Genomic DNA, 15228 nt, shown 5'->3' with positions numbered 1-15228 from the left:
AGTCTGAAAGGTAGATGAGAAGATCGCCAGTGGAGCGTCCCTGACGGAACCCATACTGACGATCGGAAAGAAGGTTGTGATAGGAAAGATGCCTTAAAATTTTTCTATTAAGAATTGACTCGAAAACTTTTGAAATACAGGATGTTAAAGCAATTGGACGATAGTTGGAGGGTTGGGAGTGGTCACCCTTCTTTGGGACTGGCTGAATGAGAGCAAACTTCCAGCAAGAAGGAAAGGTACAAGTTGACAGACAAAGGCGAAAGAGTTTGCCTAGGCAGGGTGTAAGCACAGAAGCACAGTTCTTGAGAACAACAGGAGGGACCCCATCAGGCCCATATGCCTTGTTAGTACTGAGGCCAGTGATGGCAGAAAATACATCAACTGAAGAAATTTTAATGTCAGCCATGAGGAAGTCAGAGGGGGGAAGTGATGGAGGAACAGAACCGGAATCGTCTAAGGTGGAATTGGAGGAGAAAGTCTGTGCGAAGAGATCTTCTTTATCAGTAGAAGAAATAGCTACAGAACCATCTGAGTAGAAAAGAGGAGGGAAGGATGATGAGGTAAAGTTGTTAGAAAGATTTTTGGCAAGGTGCCAGAATGAGCGGGAAGAATTCGAGTTGGAGAGTTGAGAGCATTTAGTATGGATGAAATTATTTTTAGTAGAGCGAAGAACAGACTTAGCACGATTCCGGGCAGAAACGTAAAGATGATGAGATTCAGGGTGGGTTGTCTCCGGTACCTTTTGTAGGCCATCTCCTTGTTGTGGATAGCATTAGAACAAGCGTGATTAAACCAAGGCCACATGGGAATTTACAGTGTTGTGCAGTGTTAAGAAATTTAAATTCTTAAGGCAAAGGATTAAGTATAGAGTGCAACACTGGCATGGTGCAAGTAAGAACAGAATGTGCAGTGTTAAACGATTATAATTCACTTTGCAAAGGATTAAGTGCAGCGCAACACTGGCTTAGTGTATGTGCTTTAAGTGCACCTTCACCACCGTCAGAATCATAGAGGAGGCGGGTTAATCTTCGCGATGGTAACGGACGTGTCATAAGTACCCTGTACACTGCTAAATATTTTCCATACTCACTTCTTATTTCTCATTTCTCTGGTTCCTTTTCATTTATTGTATGGTTGCTGTCCCATATTTGTGTGAATCGGTACTGTGCATGTCCAGTAGGGAGTTATTCAGGTTGCTTGAAGTTGGGTTGGGTTGGGTTCTGTAAGTACCTGTCCAGGGGCATTTTTCCCAAGTCCCGGACATACCTTTGGCTCACTTACGCTGGGTCTTGGAGGGATACTGTACTGACAAACCAATAGTGTCAAAATTGCCTAGTCCGTATATATACAGACTAGCTCATAGTACCCTAAATTTCTGAGACCGATTATATACATGGACATGGTTTTTCACACATTTGCGCAGAATAGACAGATATTGCTAGATTTGTATATTACCATCAGTGCTACTAATAATCCCATCTCAGAAAGTGTTGAAATTCTTGGTGTTTCACTTACTATGCCCTCAGCTGGACCTCTCGTGTCAGATCACTTGACAAAACCGCCTCAAAGAAACTTGGATTATTGTAGAGTCCGTAACTTCTTCGCTGATGGGCAGTTAGCTATAATTTATAAAAGTCATTTGTGCTCTCAGCTTGAATATTGCATACCATTGTGGAATGGATGTGGAGAGGTTGCATTAAAACAACAAGACAAAATTCAGAACAAAGCTCTTGGAATTATTAACAGCCCAGCTATTATAGATAAACTACCTCCCCTACAAGTAAGGAGGAATGTTGCCTCCCATGTATTGTTTTATATATACTTTTATGGTAAATGCTCATATGATATTGCATCCATTGTGCCATCTCTCCATGCCTTCCCTCGTTCTACACGGGCATCTGGTAGCGCTCATGACTGGAATGTCACACAGCCATATTGCAGAACTTCTGCCTATCAGAATTCTTTTATTCCCTGAATTGCATCTCTCTGGAACTCACTTCCCTGAAGTTGTATCCCCTGAAACTTCAACCAACAGCTGTTCAAGTCCAACAATTACAAATATTTTATGAATTCTGGTGTATGGATTATTATTATTATTTTTTTTTATTCATTTGTTTTTTTTTTCCTGTGTTCTGTTATATTAAAAAAGAAAATGTTTGAGTCTTCCCTTAGTGTGTGACAGTAAATGGGATGATGGACACCCCTCCTCCCCTCCCATACCTTATGTCAGTATAATGTAAGAAAAGAAGTGAATGCAAAAATATGTAAAATTAGCACAGAACCCCAACTTCCCATCATCATAGTTTTGACTGTGGCCACATTTCATACACCAGGTTACATTTCCATACTACAATATTCCATGCATCCACCTACTGTACACCAAAATGGACTATCTGTCCACATTCGCTGCTGATGGTAACTGAAAGTAGCCATGTGATGCAAATCTGGGTTGTGCCGTGCTGCCAAAGATACTGTGTGTACTCCTGACTTCCAGTCAGGAGACAGAAGGATAGAAACCGTAGGAGGGCAGTTTGGAAATTAAAGATTTATGCCAGACTCGATCGAAAGCCTTTGAGATGTCAAGTGCAATGGCAAAGCTTTCGCCAAAGTCCCGAAAGGAGGAGGACCAGGAGTCTGAAAGGTAGGTGAAAAGATCGCCAGTGGGGTTTATTGCACACATAATGCCACTCAGGGATTAGTGAGGTTGGTCACTTTCATCTTGAATGTCAGGACCAACTGCCTAGCCCCGGGCTTCTATGCTCTTGATGGGGTAACGTAGGTTTGGATGATGGATGGATGGAGTAATCCAACTCATGTCTCAGGACATGTCCTTGACTTGATCTTGTCCCCTGTTCATTGCAGGCGTGTGTTAGATGTGGAGGTTGACTCATTTGACCCCCGTATCTCTGATCATGCCCTGATCACTCTTAGTTTTGATGTCCTGAAATCCCCTTCATATAAAAAGGTCATCAGGTTCAGAAATTACAGGAATGTTGACTGCCAGTTGATGTGTCTTAAAATTGATCACCATTTAAACTACATTAATTCTTCAAATCTTTCTTCTGGTGAATTGGTTGATATCTACAACAGTGAGCTTAAGTCAATTTTTGACCATTATTGTCCTGAGGTAGTAAAAACAATCACTGTACATGATAATTCTCCATGGTATGGTCCATCCATTAATTCTTTTGTGTAGACAACGTAGAAAGGCAGAACGTGAGTGGCGCTTTCAGCGGACCGAAGTAACTCGTTTGCGTTATGTTTTCGCGAGAAGAGCTGTCGTTCACACTGTAAAAGCCCAAGAGGCTAGGTGTTATCAAAATAAATTTGATTCATGTGGTGGTGATAAAAAAAACTGTCTGCAGTTTTGAACAATTTGGTTGGTTGGAGGAATGTAATTGTTAAAGCAGCTTCTGTATCTGATGCCCAATTGGCTTCTAATTTTGCTTCATTTTGTACAACTAAGATATCTCGCATAAGAAGTGATTAAGACAGCAGTTCTCCTAGTGAAGCGTACTCAGTTGACTTCCAGCCACTGTGCACCGGGGATCATTTGCTTTCAACATTTCATCTACTGGATGTAAACAAAGTCAAATGTTACATCAGCGAGCTTAATAAAACATTTTGTTCACTTGATCCGTGTAACATGTCACAACTGCCTGATGTGTATGAGCACTCTGCAGTATTTATCTGTGGCATAATAAATAGATGCTTCTTAGAAAGTAATTTTGTGCAGTCTGAGAAATGTGCTTTTCTTAGGCCCCTAATTAAGAAACCTGGCCTTGATGTCGAGAGCATGACAAATTATCGTCCTGTCTCTAACCTGTCTTGTTTATCCAAGGTTATTGAGTGGGCCATACTTGATCAACTCGTACCACAACTGGAACACAACAGAGTTGTTCCTCTTGTTCAGTCAGCATACAGAAAAGACCATTCAACTAAACCTGCACAAACAAGGATTCATAGTGACTTGGTGGCAAACACTTGTAATGGGTTTGTCCTCTCTCCTAGTTCTGTTGGATCTGTCTGCAGCGTTTGATACAGTAGATCATAAACTATTGTTGGATTATCTGTATTTTTATGGCGTTCATGATAGTCCTCTTTTGCTCCTCAAGTCGTATCTGTCGGACAGATCTCAGATACTGGTTGTTGATTACTCTAGCTCTGATTCTGCCCCCATTTTATTTGGAGTCCCTCAAGGATCAGTTCTGGGTCCAATTCTATTCACTATCTACACAAGTAGTTTATTGTCTTTGCTTGATGCGCACGATTTGTCCCATCATTTTTAAGCTGACGACACCCAGCTCTATGTTAAGATGTCAGATATCAATGATACTAAGACAAAACTTGAATCTCTAATGTCTGATATTAAGATTTGGATGGCTAAGGGGAAACTTGAGCTGAATGATGGTTAAACTGAGATCATCAACATCAGAGGAAACAAAAGGGGTGATGACACTGATAATGCCTTGGCTTTGAACATTGGCGTGTCACAGCTTCATCCAGTCAGTTTTGTTCAAAATCTGGGTGTTTATTTTAATTCAGAGTTAAATTACAAAGAACATATTAATCAGGTTGTCAGAGGGTGAAACTTGCACATCAGAAATCTGTACTCTATGAGAAAATTCCTGTAATAGACGGTGCCTCTTAACATTGGTCCATGCAGTGATCTTGTCTCGTGTTGATTATTGTAATTCACTGTGGGTTGGTCTTCCAAATAATATACTGTACTAACAAAGGTTCGGTCTGGGTTGAACAGGGCAGCAAGGCTTATCTTTGACCCCCCCCCCCCCCTCCAAACCTTGGCTACCCTGTTCCTGATTGGGTTGCATTAGTTACTTATTACATTCAAGGTTCAGAAGTTTGGTGAACTGAAGTATCTTGCTGAATTGTTAAGATTCCCATCGGCACGCCCGAGTGTGATGTTATGCAGTGAAGATGATTCCTTGCGTCTTAATGAGCCTGGAGCCATTCACCAGTCATCTTTCTTTGATCGTTCTTTTGTGTATAGAGCCCCTGGGTTATATAACAGATTGCCATTGTCCATAAAACAACTTTCTTTTGTTGAATCCATTAAGAGACAGATGAAAGCCTTTCTTTTTTCAAAATGCTATGACCTTGAGAGAGGTACAGTACAAGTCCCATTATTCGGCATCTATGGGACCAGGATGATGCCGAGAAATTAGATTTGCCGAATAATCAAAAACCTACCCACTCAGTACCTTAAATATATTGGTGAACACTTATCACCACTTATGGTACGGTATTACAACTGTGTTTGGAGAGAGTACTGTATACTGTACAATACTGCAATCAATACAGTACTATACCTGAATCTGAAATATTTATATATATATATATATTAGTGAACATATACAAGGGTAATGACACAGTAGGCCTACAAGTCAGATAACACTTCCTGGATGGCCGAAATGATACGGAATATTACCTATCAGCTCAGTACATCACTTGTATTGGTGAACTCATCACTACTTATATTATTACAAATATGTTTGGAGTGAGTACTGTATACAGTACTTTTTCCAAACAAAATAAAATAGTCTGAAAATTGCATAAAATAAAGGGATCTGAACTGGTAAGGTCTTTCTGATGAAAGTCATAAATTACATTTAGCACTCACTCCTTTGTTCGTTTTTTTTTTACATGTGAAAGGAGAGTACTGATGGAAACAGTAATGTATTCCATGAACCCCTTAATAACCTCCGACATTGAACAACCCTTTAAAGTACCGATGTCGAGTTAGTGAGCTATGGAAAAACTGTGAACAATTATAGGAATGGAACGAAGGTCACTGGTATGTTTACACGACTCTATGCTACGATTCCAAGCAGTCAGGGGGTCAGTTAATCTCAGATGTTTACGCCAATTTGGTAAATGCACCGTAACTTTATCAATTCTCCAGTCAATCATAGCGAATCATAGCATGGGTTTAGGAAGCTAAATAACACATTTCTAGGTGCGCCAGACGATTATCTTCACATCTTATAAGAAAATGGAAGAAATTAAATCCCTTTCTGAGTACGTAAAGTTCTTCCATTCTTCTGAAATCAATTTATTTTTCTTAAAGATGGGAAGATAATCGTCTGGCTCACCTAGCAATGTGTTATTTAGCTTCTTAAACCCATGCTATGATTCGTTATGAGTCACGGAAAGATTGATAAAGTTACGGTGTATTTACCAAACGGGCGAAAACATCTGAGATTAACCGACTGCCTAACTGCTTGGAATCGTAGCGTAGTCATGTAAACATACCACTGACCTTCGTTCCCTCCCCATAATTGTTCAGTTTTCTTTATAGCTCACACTAACTTAACATCACTGACATCGGTACTGTAAAAGGTTGTTCAGTGCCGGAGGTTATTAAGGGGTTAATGGGATATATTACTGTTTGCATCAATGCTCTCTCTTTCACGTTAAGCACAAAAACAAACAAAAGAATGAGCACTAAATGTACGTTTAACTTTCATCAGAGAGACCTTAGCAATTCATATTCCTCCAGTTTATTTTTAAGTATTTTTCTGACTTTAGGTTAGGTTTGGTTAAATTATAAGGTACAGTTAAACTCGGTTAGGTTAGGTTCAGTTAAACAGGACAGTCCCTTCCACCATTATGCTGAGGAATAAAAATACTAGAGCTGTCACAGCCGTACAGCTAAAAACAACGGGGAAACTGATTTGACAAGCAACATTTATTTATGGGTAATGCATTACAGTGTCAGTGGTTCATGGGCTACTCAATTACCGGTGTCATTTTCAGGAAGGCATCAAGAATGAAAGAATTTCAAGAATTAGCGTGGAGGCTTGGAACGTAACCCTCGCTAATTTGGTGGGGGTGGTTACTGTAGTGTATGATACTGTGCAATATTGTAATCAGTACAGTACTATACCTGAATCTGAATAAAAATATAGAAATTAGTGAACATACAGAAGTGTAATGAAACATTAGGCCTACAAACCACAGATAACACTTCCTAGACTGCCGAGATGATTCCGGACATCTGCCGAACAATCAATGATTTTCGTAAATGGGACTATTTCTCAAAACTGCCGAAATGTCGGATCTACCCAACAGTCAGCTGCCGAATAATAGGACTTTTACTGTACTATGACAGATGATTATAGGGTTTAATTATTGCCACTTCCATATGTATATGATGTAGCTGTATTATATGTGAGAGATATCACTATTCTTGTAATGATAAAAATAATGTGTGTGTGTTGAGCGCTAGTGGATTCCCAAAGGAAGAACTGGTACCTTTGAGAAACAAAAGAGCAGATTATTATTATTATTATTATTATTATTAATGTGTGTGGATTGCACAGAGTGTTAGAAGAAAGTAAAGATATTGTTGAAATATGCACCATTAAGAATTCTTTCTATAAAAGGGTGGATGATTTTTGCATGGATAGTGTGGTCACAGAGAGAAAATTGATTGAAATAAAGTGATCCAGGAGGATATGTTTATGAAGGTGGGAGGAGGCATGGTAGTCCAAGAAGGTGGGTGGATGTGGTAAATGAATGTCTGATAAAGGAAGGTGTGGAAACTTGGCAGCTAAGGAGTTCTCAAGTGGTCAGAATAGATGGATGAAATATGATTTTTTTTTTTTTTAAGTTCATGTTTTAAAAGAATGTGTTGATAGTTTTACTTCTCAGGTGGAGCCAGGATTTCAGAGATTTGAATGATGTGTGGCCTATTTCAGTGAGAATGCAGCTGAACCAGTCTACTTTTGTGTATTTTCATAATCTCATTATTTGTGTCTGGATCCTACCTCACCTTTTAGGTGTGGATGAGAGTTTGGGTGATGTTGAGGATGATCAGTGGTGATTGATGGTAATGACACATGTATATTTGTTCTTTTCAGCAAAAGCCAGTGAAGAGGATGATGATGATGATGAAGAAGAGGATGATGATGAAGATATCGAACATGGTGAGACCATTTCTTATTTTCACATGAGGGGCCGCGCAATGGAAGGGGTTCACAGACCACCGGCTGGAAAATGTATTTTTGTTGGGTAACATTATTTTCACCCATACTGTATCATGTGGTCATGGATGAGAACACCTTCCCCCACTGGAAATATGGTTGGAAGTCCTTCAAAAGAAGTATTGTACATGAATCCAGCTGTGGTGGTGGTATGGGAGCAGAGGAGCGCATCTAGGTTTTGTGCCTGTGTGCTCGTGTGTTGGTTGTGGCTAATGAGAATGTAGCCAGACTGCAAGCCTCACGTACTGATTGGCTGGCCATACATGGCGGTGTGTTTGGGGGGAGTTTCTGCTGCACCATTTGTCAGTCCTTGCTGTTGTGCTATGTTCATAGCACGCAAAAAGAAATTCTTGCCGTTTTATAGCCTGCCTGTATGACCTTTTTTGGGGGTCCGTAGCGCATTTACAGTAAAACCTCGATTTAATGGCACCCTAGGGGGCCCTGAGCATGCCGAAAGAAGCAAAATTCTGTTAGATTGAGGCTTACACCTATCAGTACCCTCGGAACTCACACTAACACATTTTAACACATTTTTAAGCGTATAAACATGTGCAAACATACAAAATCAATAAAAAAAATTTATATTTAGATCAAAAGAAAGCAGGTAGGTGTGGTGTTGTACTGTTGTAAAGTGCTGTACAGTAATCCAGGTAAGTACAGTATAGTAATCCAGGTAAGTACAGTACAGTTGAGTCTTCATACAATTCAAGATATGTTATGCAGAACCACGTGCAAAGTCAATTTCGTGCTAAAATGTGACATATATTTACATGTAAAGTAAAGGGTTAGGTTCTAGGAGCCTCATATTTTTCGTTAAAAATTTATTTAAAGATCGATTATTAGAAATACGTCTGCCTTAAGACACCGAAGACAGTGTGTTTACATATGACCTCACCGACTGGAGACATTAATCCATAGCTGCTGCATTCTAACCTAACCTAACTGATTAGTTTTGCCCCCTAATACTCCCCATAAAAATTTTAATCACCAAGGATTGCCACTAAGCCTCTTGACAGTCCTTATTAGAAATCAAGCATAAACTTGACCTAAACAACACGTGAATAATGGCCGGCCAGCATCACACATATTTTGTCACGAATCACTTTCGGTACTTTAAAAAAAAAAAAAAAAAAAAAAAAAAAAAAAATGCATTGTGAAACTTTCTAAAAGCCATTAGTCATCAACAATAAAGAAAGAAAAAAAACTATAAAGAAATTGTCAGCATGGAGTGATTGCGTATCTCACTTTTCAGATACACACAAATGCATAAATTGTGAAAAATAAACAAGTCAGCCAAACAGTATAATTTGTATGACAGTATAATTCACAAGAACTGAACCCACATAATTATTTTGCCTAACTGTTTATGTCAACACATGGTGTCTTCATGTATTGTAAGGTCTGAATTTTACTTGACCAAAGATCGTCAGTTTATAACAAAAAGATCAAGCACAAAGCCCCTTTTTTTTTCTTTTTTCTTTTCACACACGTTGCACTAAGGCAAAAACATGAATTTTACTGCTCCATCATTAACTTTTTTTTTTCCAACAAAGAAAACTATCCACATCGTAAACATACCGACTCATTTTATCTGTCTGATCATTTGCACTTAAGCTGCAGCGCTACACGTCACTTCGTCCAACAGCTTTACATTTTCATTTAGAATAAATGCTTTTCTTGTGTTCATAGCACTTTCAGGGTGCTTAGGCATAATGTTAGTTTGGAACCACGTGCATAGTTCTGAAAGGAAACGAGGAGCAAGGAAATAAGCAAATAAACTTCTCATCACAGTGACCGTTCACACAACACTGAGGTAGGCAGCAGGCTGTGGCCTGTGGTATGGGGGTCACATGGGTCGGGTCGGGTCGGGTCGAGGAAACCAATCAGTGACCGACAAAAGCATAACACACGAGTTGTACTGGAAATCCAGTACCAAAACACCCATTTCCCACAGTTTGTCTCGCGCAGTTGAGTGGTATTACCGTGTTATTATATAATTATGGGAGAAATTAAATGCTCGTGTTATTGTAAGATCGTTGTTTCGTTTGGTCTTAAATCGCAACTCTACTGTACTGTAATCCAGGTAAGTTAGTTGGTACGTTGAAGTAGAATAGAGGGCACTACGTAAATAAATTCACTAAGTTATGAAGTTTATAACCCTAGTTCTTAAATTTAACCTTACATGCTAATTTTTTCCGCTTTGGGGTCAGGCAAAGCAGGAGGAAGACTAAGTGAGCATAAACATACCCAGTTGGTGGGAAACTGCAAACAGACAATTGAGATGCATGCGGTGCCCGCCACATTTGAATTTCTAATTTTTACCCATTTTGGGTGAATTATTATTATAATTATTATTATTATTATTATTATTATTTTTTGCATAAATATTGCTCAGGAGATTTGTGTCGTTAGTTTGGGGTTGCCGTTAGAATGAATGCCATTAAATCGAGGTTTTACTGTATATTGTTTAATGGTACTTATCATCGTTCTAATCAATGTTGTTTTAAGCAGTCAAAGTTTTGCTAGAAAATGGGTTAAAAGTTCAGCAAAATAATTTTTTTTTTAAATTAACAAATAATATTCATTAATACAGTATTAGTTTCATATACAGTATATGACCAAAATATTACAAGAATCACAATCTACACTCAAAAACCTTTCCTAGAAAAAAGGAAGTGACGTTCTACCATCAAAATGTAAAAAGTTAAGGTTGCGAGAATATTACTGAACTTTGAACCCGTTTTCTGGCAGATTATGGTGGCATGAGAACACCTTACACTGCGCGACCCCTCATATTATGTGTTAAAATCATTGAGTCTGATCATTCCAAGACTATATTTATAGAGCATAATGATAATATGTTGATTGTAAACTTTAAGAGTCTGTCTTAAGAAAAGAATTTTTCGTTGTAGATGTGGTTGAAAGCATCAAACCGTGGTGATGCAAATAGTTAGATAGAATGAATGGATTTCTCCAACTGGCTGGTATTATATATATATATATATATATATATATATATATGTAGATAGATAGATACAGTCTCTCTCTCTCTCTCTCTCTCTCTATGTATATTATATATATATAATATATTGGTGACCATCATCCACACTCTTGATGTAGTGCTGCCTGCTTCTTCCTTAGCCTTTATCATTCTTTTTCTGTGCCTGCCCTCCTCTCTTCCTATTTCTCCCATCTTTCCTGCCACTTCTTATGGCTTTTCCTTCCTTTACAAGTGGCTTTACATTGAGTGACAAGCCTAATGGTTTCTTGTAAGCCAGGAAACCATTTACAACGCTGGGTGGTAACCATATAACCAACCCATACGTGCTCCCTACGTGTCAACAAGTGGGTTGGTGGAGGGTTAGTGCCCCTCCCCGTAGAACAACTAACTCAAAGTCAAATGGCCACCCCTTATGGGATTATGGCGTCTGGCTATAGATAGATAGAATATATATATATATATATATATATATATATATACAGGGTGTAAATAGATAGAATATATATATATAATATATATATATATATATATATATATATATATATATATATATACAGGGTGTAACGCGACATATGACAAAAACTTACACCAGTGATCTATCATGTAATTTTGAGTATATATTGTTCTATAGACATATGCTCTCTGCGACCCCAGTTCAGTACCCAGGATTCAGCTGTTTTGTGTAAAAGCTTCGTGCCTTGCATGTGCCATTGCGTGAGAGCTTTGCAGGGCGACGGGAGACGAGTATTATTAGCTTATACTGTACTGTACATATCCCATATCCTATCGGTACACACGAGTTTTAAGAAGAAACTTTACGTAGTCTATTGATTCTTTAACATCAAGTCATGCATTCATGCAATTCTTTTGCACAAATCGATTGTAATTAAGGATTAAATTCAAATTTTATTGCTTGCAAGGGAGTAGGGAGGGAGGGAGGACAGGCTGGTGTGTTGTTTCCAGTTATGTTATATTTGGTTTGTAGGATGATGCTACCAGCATTATCATAACACCCACTGCTCATTCAGTGAAAGAACATTACTGTTCTGAGTGACTAGCATCACTTTAAGGCAGGAGTAATATTATTATTAATTACAATTTTTCCGCTGCAAGTAAACGTGGCACCATTTTTTTCATATGATATTGACGTGAGAACAGTGATACAGGATTGCCAATGTGACGGCTGTGCAGCTAGACCTATTTTTTGCATCCACCTAGCGCCATTATTTAACATCTGGCAACATGATATCTAGCTACATTGTGGATATTTTTGCCATTTTGAGGTGATGTTCTAGAGATTTTATCGTATTTTCTAGCGATGTTTTGCAGTGTTTACTATCTAGCGACATTCTAGCAAGTTTTCAGGACTAAATTAGCGAGATTGATGATAAGGACTTGGCAACCCTGCGTCCACTGTCATTTGAACGGGAACATTTGCAGGGGAGGCACACGCTTCAAATATTGTTCTCCACGTTCTGTTGTTCACCGGGTTCAGCTTCACATGTTCATGAAACAGCATACCACGTACATACAGCAATGAAGAATATGCAGATATCGTGTATTTTTTTCACGGATTCTGAGATGATAATGCCAGTGCTGGAGAGAGGAATACAGGTGTAGATACCCAATCGTGCCACGTTTACTTGCGCAGAATAGTTGTGATAAATAAAATTCTTCCTGACTTAAAGTGAGGCTAATCTCCCATTAGAATAATGTTTATTCACTGAATGAGCAGTGGGTGTTATGATAATGCTGGTAGCATCATCCTACAAACCAAATATAACATAACTGGCAACAACACACCAACCTGTCCTCCCTCCCTCCCTACTCCTTTGCAAGCAATAAAATTTGAATTTAATCCTTAATTACAGTCGATTCGTGCAAAAGAATTGCATGAATGCATGACTTGATGTTAAAGAATCAATAGACTACGTAAAGTTTCTTCTTAAAACTCGTGTGTACCGATAGGATATGGGATATGTACAGTACAGTATAAGCTAATAATACTCGTCTCCCATCGCTCTGCGAAGCTCTCACCCAATGGCACATGCAAGGCACGAAGCTTTTACACAAAACAGCCGAATCCTGGGTACTGAACTGGGGTCGCAGAGAGCATATGTCTATAGAACAAAATATACTCAAAATTACATGATAGATCATTGGTGTAAGTTTTTGTCATACGTCGCGTTACACCCTGTATATATATATATATATATATATATATATATATATACGCTCCTCATGAGGGCAATGTAGGATTGGATGATGGATGGATGGATGGATATATATATATATTTCAAGAATACTCCCCAAGTATCCCAGCTTGTCATAAAAGGCGACTAAAAGGGTTGGCGGAGGGTTAGTGCCCCTCCCTGGAAAACAAATAACTAAAACAACAAGCAATAAGCCTCGGACAAGGACTGACCAAAAGATGACGACCAAGGACTTGACAAAGGACATAGTAATCAGAACATGGAATGTAAGGGGAGCGAATGATGAGGTGAAAGAGAGAGAGATTGTCCAGGTGCTTGAGGGTGCGAAAGTTGATGTATGCGGAATAACTGAAACTAAATGGAAGGTGAGAGTTTGAGAGAAAGGGAGTATGAATGGGGTATATGTGCAGGAGTAGGTGAGAATGAGAGGGCAAAAGAAAGAGTATGTATAGTTGTGAGCAAAAGATGGAAGAAGAGCATAAGAGAGTATGGATCAGTTGGGTCAAGGATTGTGTGAGTAAGATTGAAAGTTGGAATACAAATGTAGGCGATTGTGTGTGTGTATGCGCCAACGCAAGATTGTGCAAGCAGAGTGAAAGAGGAGTTCTGGACAAACGTGGAAGTATGCATGGAAAAGTTTGGAAGGAATGAGAGAGTGTTTTTGATCGGTGATGTGAATGGTAAAAGTAGGGAATGTGAAGGTGAATGGAATAGTTGGTGAGTGGGGTGTGCCTGCTGAGATAGATGAGAATGGCAGTGCATTAGTGGACATTTGTGCTGGGAGGGGGTTGGTGATAGCCAATACCCTCTTCAGGCACAAAATGATCCACAGGTATACATGGCGAGTGATGAGAAGGGTGGGTGGTGAACTGAATGAAAGGAAGGCAATGATTGATTATGTGTGTGTGGATGAAAGGATGTGAAAATGTGTAATGAATGCAAGAGCTTATAGAGGTTGGGGGAGTGGACTTTCTGACCACTACTTGGTGGTGGCCAGAATGAAGATCCAAATAAGATGGAGAAATAGAAGAAGGGAAGAACGGGAAGAAGGAGTATTTGTAAGGAGAGTGGAAAGGTTACAAGAGATGAGAAAAAGGCAGAGTATAAGAGAGAAGTGGAGGAACGATTGGGCAAATATGAATTGGAGCAGATGGGGGACTTGGAAGGTGTGTGCAGGATATTCACAGAAGAAATATGTGCAGCATGTGATGTGGTGTGTGGGATGAAGGGAAGACGGAGGGGGTGCAAGGAACAGCGTGGTGGAATGAGGTGAGACAGGCTGTGGCACAAAAGAAGAAAGCATACAATGAATGGATGAGAAATAGGGGCGTGAAAGAAGTTGAGAGGCGGAAGAGAGAGTTATATGTAGAAAGAAAGAGATAGGTGAAAAGATTAATAAGAGAGAGTAAGAAGAGGGTGGATGAGGAATTTGGAAGGAATTTGAGTGTAAAGTGGAGGGACTGTAAGAAAATGTTCTGGAAAGAGGTGAAAAGAATAAGACAGGGTGGAAGTGAAATTAGCAGGGGAGTGAAAGATAAAAATGGTAGATTACCAGTGGAGAAGGGAGAAAAAGTGAGCAGATGGAGAGACCACTTTAAGGAATTGTTGAACCTAGAGGATGGAAGTAATGTGAGTATATGTGGCTGGGGAATGGCTGGGAGAATGAGGGAGGGGAGAAGACAGGAAGAAATCAGTAGGATAGAAGTTGTGGAAGCAATGAAGAAAGTTAAATTGGGGAAAGCCCCAGGAATTGACGGAGTGTGTGGTGAAACGCTGAAGCATGGCGGAGAGAGAGTAGTAGAATGGATGTGGAAAATGTGCTGATTGGCCTGGGAGGAAGGTAGAGTCCCGTAGGATTGGAAGTCAGGTATAATTATTCCCTTGTACAAAAGAAAAGGGGAAAAAGAAGTGTGTGGTAATCATTGGGGCATTTGCCTTCTTAGTATAATAGGAAAAGTGTATGGTAGGATACTTATTGACAGAGTTAGAGAAAGAACAGAGAAATTAG

General features: G+C 39.3%; 1 protein-coding gene across 1 annotated transcript in view; it reads left to right on the top strand.

The window, feature by feature from the left end:
• msk (importin-7 msk) overlaps window positions 1–15228 on the top strand; it is a 161003-nt gene that overhangs the window by 112799 nt on the left and 32976 nt on the right. The window contains exon 18 of the mRNA XM_080276609.1: window positions 7884–7949. Within this exon, the coding sequence (XP_080132735.1) occupies window positions 7884–7949 (66 nt within the window). The remainder of the gene's footprint in view (window positions 1–7883; window positions 7950–15228) is intronic.

Source organism: Coenobita brevimanus, chromosome 65 (assembly GCF_032717465.1).
Source record: "Coenobita brevimanus isolate Jiangsu-jjx chromosome 65, ASM3271746v2, whole genome shotgun sequence".
Lineage (NCBI taxonomy): Eukaryota > Metazoa > Arthropoda > Malacostraca > Decapoda > Coenobitidae > Coenobita > Coenobita brevimanus.
This window is presented reverse-complemented; position numbering and strand designations above follow the sequence as displayed.